General features: G+C 47.6%; 1 protein-coding gene across 1 annotated transcript; it reads right to left on the bottom strand.

The window, feature by feature from the left end:
- Positions 1–242: 242 nt before the first annotated feature.
- LOC105557445 lies at positions 243–917 on the bottom strand. The gene has a single exon (XM_012004690.1). It carries the CDS (start codon positions 915–917, stop codon positions 243–245), a length of 675 nt encoding a protein of 224 aa, XP_011860080.1.
- Between the last annotated feature and the right edge of the window lie 2,017 nt (positions 918–2,934).

Consider the following 2,934-nt stretch of genomic DNA (forward strand, 5'->3'; position numbering starts at 1 on the left):
CTTGATGCATAGTAGATTTTAAATCGTTTCATCCCCTCTAAACTGTATTGGAAAGAGGGGAAACCATTGTGTCCAAAATGTAGTACTTAGGGAATTTTGCGCACGACGCTGGTCAGCGGGTTGTACTGAACCACACGATCATGTATGATGAGACAGTACGCAGTGGTATTCACTGGCACATTCTCCTTACATTCATATTCCAATCTCACGTCCACAGTCGCGCTCTTGACCGACTCGTTTTGTCAGGAGCAATCGATAATGACAAACGGTCCTTGTTCTAGAAAATTGTCGGTAGTGAGACCGGGCATAAGAACCTCGTTTCCGAAATAGCTCTTCCGGAACCGCGAAAACGTATCATACAGACTCGACCATTTGTTTTTATCAAAATCCAGATTAATATCATCGTATGGATAACATTCCGAATTCAGGTAGAGTTTTACGTTGCTCAATTTGCAGTGACTGAATTGGCTCACATTCTGTGACATGATATTCTTCCGACCTGTTTGCAGAGCAAAGATAAGATACCGCGGCTTCTCGAGCTGAGTAGCCGTTTTAATAGCCCATGAATGTTTAGTCGTCTGTTGCAATAGCGGATACTCGTACAGATCCCATGAACGAAATCCCATATTGAGGTATTGTCCGCTTTCCAAAGCACGCAGTTTGTTCGCCTCGTTTAACAACACATGCGGCATGCGCCACTGTATCTTGAATATTTCAAGTTTAGGCTCCATCGCTGCATTTCCAAAGAGACAGTTGTTATCATTGCACGATCGTATTAAAATCAATTCGTGACGGGCGTTAATCACCACGCGTTCATAATCTTCACAGAATCCCAATAGCATGCTGAGCGGCACACAAAAATTAAAGTCTCCGGTTCTATTGTTCACCACGTCCCAGCCGGCATTCTTCAGAGACATCATTTTATCGAACGATGACGAGACATAGGTCTTGAGCGTGCTGGTTATTCCAACATTTCTGACACGATCAATCTCCACACCATCAAGTTCATATGGGATCTCGTCGAACATGAACGCGACATAATTATTTCCCAGTACTCAGGTCCTTCGATTTGTTTGGCAGTAGTTAGTTTTCCCTCGATGTACAGAAAACTTTCGTGTGGCAACGTATAGAGATCCTGTTGTTGTATAGGTATTCTTATCTCATCGCTGTGTCCGAATGTAGTGTTGGCAAACGGATTGTACGAGTGAGTCTCAATCTTGACGATGCGCTCGTCGAAGATTGGCTCTTCGTTGATATTGAGAATGTCAATCATTGTTTGCGCACTGCGAATCCCAAAGATGTTAAAAATTCCACGTTCGATGCGTTGAGCTTCTTCTTCTTCTTGCAAAAACCAGACGACTGGATATCACCGAATCTCGATGTCGCAGGCTTGGTGGTATCTTTTACAATTTGCTCCGATCCGTTTAGCACGAGCATCTCATGCACACTCCCGCGCGTTATCGCTGTCGTCGGCGTACGTGCAATCTGAGGGTGATTTCTTCTCCGCGAAATTCGAGCAATTGACTGTTCTGATCCACAACGCGTACCGTTAAATCGGTAATGCTCCGTGTGATGATTGGCAGGTAAATGATCTGCATCGGCGTTTCCGATATCTTATATCCTGGTGACACGTTTGGCGAAAATTCGTGTATCGTGTGCACAGGCTTGCTGTTGCTGTACGCACCCGCGGTCACGTTGCACTCTACGCGGATAATGTTCACATTGGTAATGTTGATCGGCAGGTCTGATTCATGCCACTTTCGCGGTTGCAGTATACGCGTCGATGAGAATCCCAGTAGCGATCCAATGTTGTTGGGCTTGCTAAGGTTTATTCCGAAGGCGCATTTGATCTCACTTCTCATCGTGTTGTAATTAGCGCGGAGCACAATTGGGTATTCATCGTCTTCGTCATCACCGTCGTCGCGTTTTTCACTGCCATCATTAGCTAGGAACCGACGTGGACGTTTCCATGAAAGTGCGCGTTTCAAAAATTCATTTATGGCCTGCAATTCATACGATCCTTCGGGAATTGTAATTTCCGCGTCGTCATAGTAAAATTTATTATTCGAAGCATTCACATTCGATATCGTATTGTAAGTCTCAAAGTTCAGACCGAGCTCGTAATCGTCGTCGCTCAGGTCTATGGCTAGAAAATAGTTTACAGCGAGCATGCTGCTCTTTCCCGTCAGCGTGAGTGTTAGCGACATGGTGGATGAAAAGCCGTTCAGCGAATACTGACTCCTCGCGACGCCTCGTCGAGCTTTTAAATTCACACGCGTCAGTCGTCGACCGTTTGGAGAAATCGTAGACACAGCTGTCCGCAGATGCTCTAATCGTAGGTTGGGAACTGATGGGATGTTCGATTATACACAGTCGTTGCATCATCTCCGAAATACCTCACCAATTCTTTAGGCGGCCGGAGATTACCAAAACTGTCGAAATATACCACACAGTTTCCCCTCTTCGCGCACGCTACCCAGTGAGTGCCGGGTCCCGCCGCGTTGTCCAGATTGACGATACCGCTCTCGTTTCGTCGTACTCCGCTTATCGGTAACACGTTTCGCATAAAGACGCCTCTAAAGTACGGTATGTGCACACATCTTGCTATTTGATCCAATTGCACGTTCATTGTTACACCCGCAGGCATTTTTAATGCTTTTTTGACGTTTTTTTTCCTTCCTTGTTTCGTTACACCTCGTCGTTTGTATGGAGCGAGATACACTCCGCGGGAGGTGGGGAAGTCGGCGGCCCCCCTGGCGTGGCCGAGTGGTCTCAGGGAAGAGGTCATTCGGCTGGCCGAGAGGGCCGCCGACAGGAGATGCGGGGTTCTGCTGGGGGCCTCCTCCAGGGAGGGGACCCCCAAACAGCGGGGCGAGGATAGCGGGGGGAGGGAGGGGGCGGGGAGTCGAGCTCCTCCTGCCCCTCTCCCCCCCT

The sequence above is a fragment of the Vollenhovia emeryi genome, unplaced genomic scaffold (assembly GCF_000949405.1).
Source record: "Vollenhovia emeryi isolate VEMERY1.0 unplaced genomic scaffold, V.emery_V1.0 DF939485.1, whole genome shotgun sequence".
NCBI lineage: Eukaryota > Metazoa > Arthropoda > Insecta > Hymenoptera > Formicidae > Vollenhovia > Vollenhovia emeryi.

Bases quoted from the DNA above. Each gene is read 5' to 3' on its own strand.
- LOC105557445 (XM_012004690.1), bottom strand. From the start codon at position 917: ATGTCTCTGAAGAATGCCGGCTGGGACGTGGTGAACAATAGAACCGGA.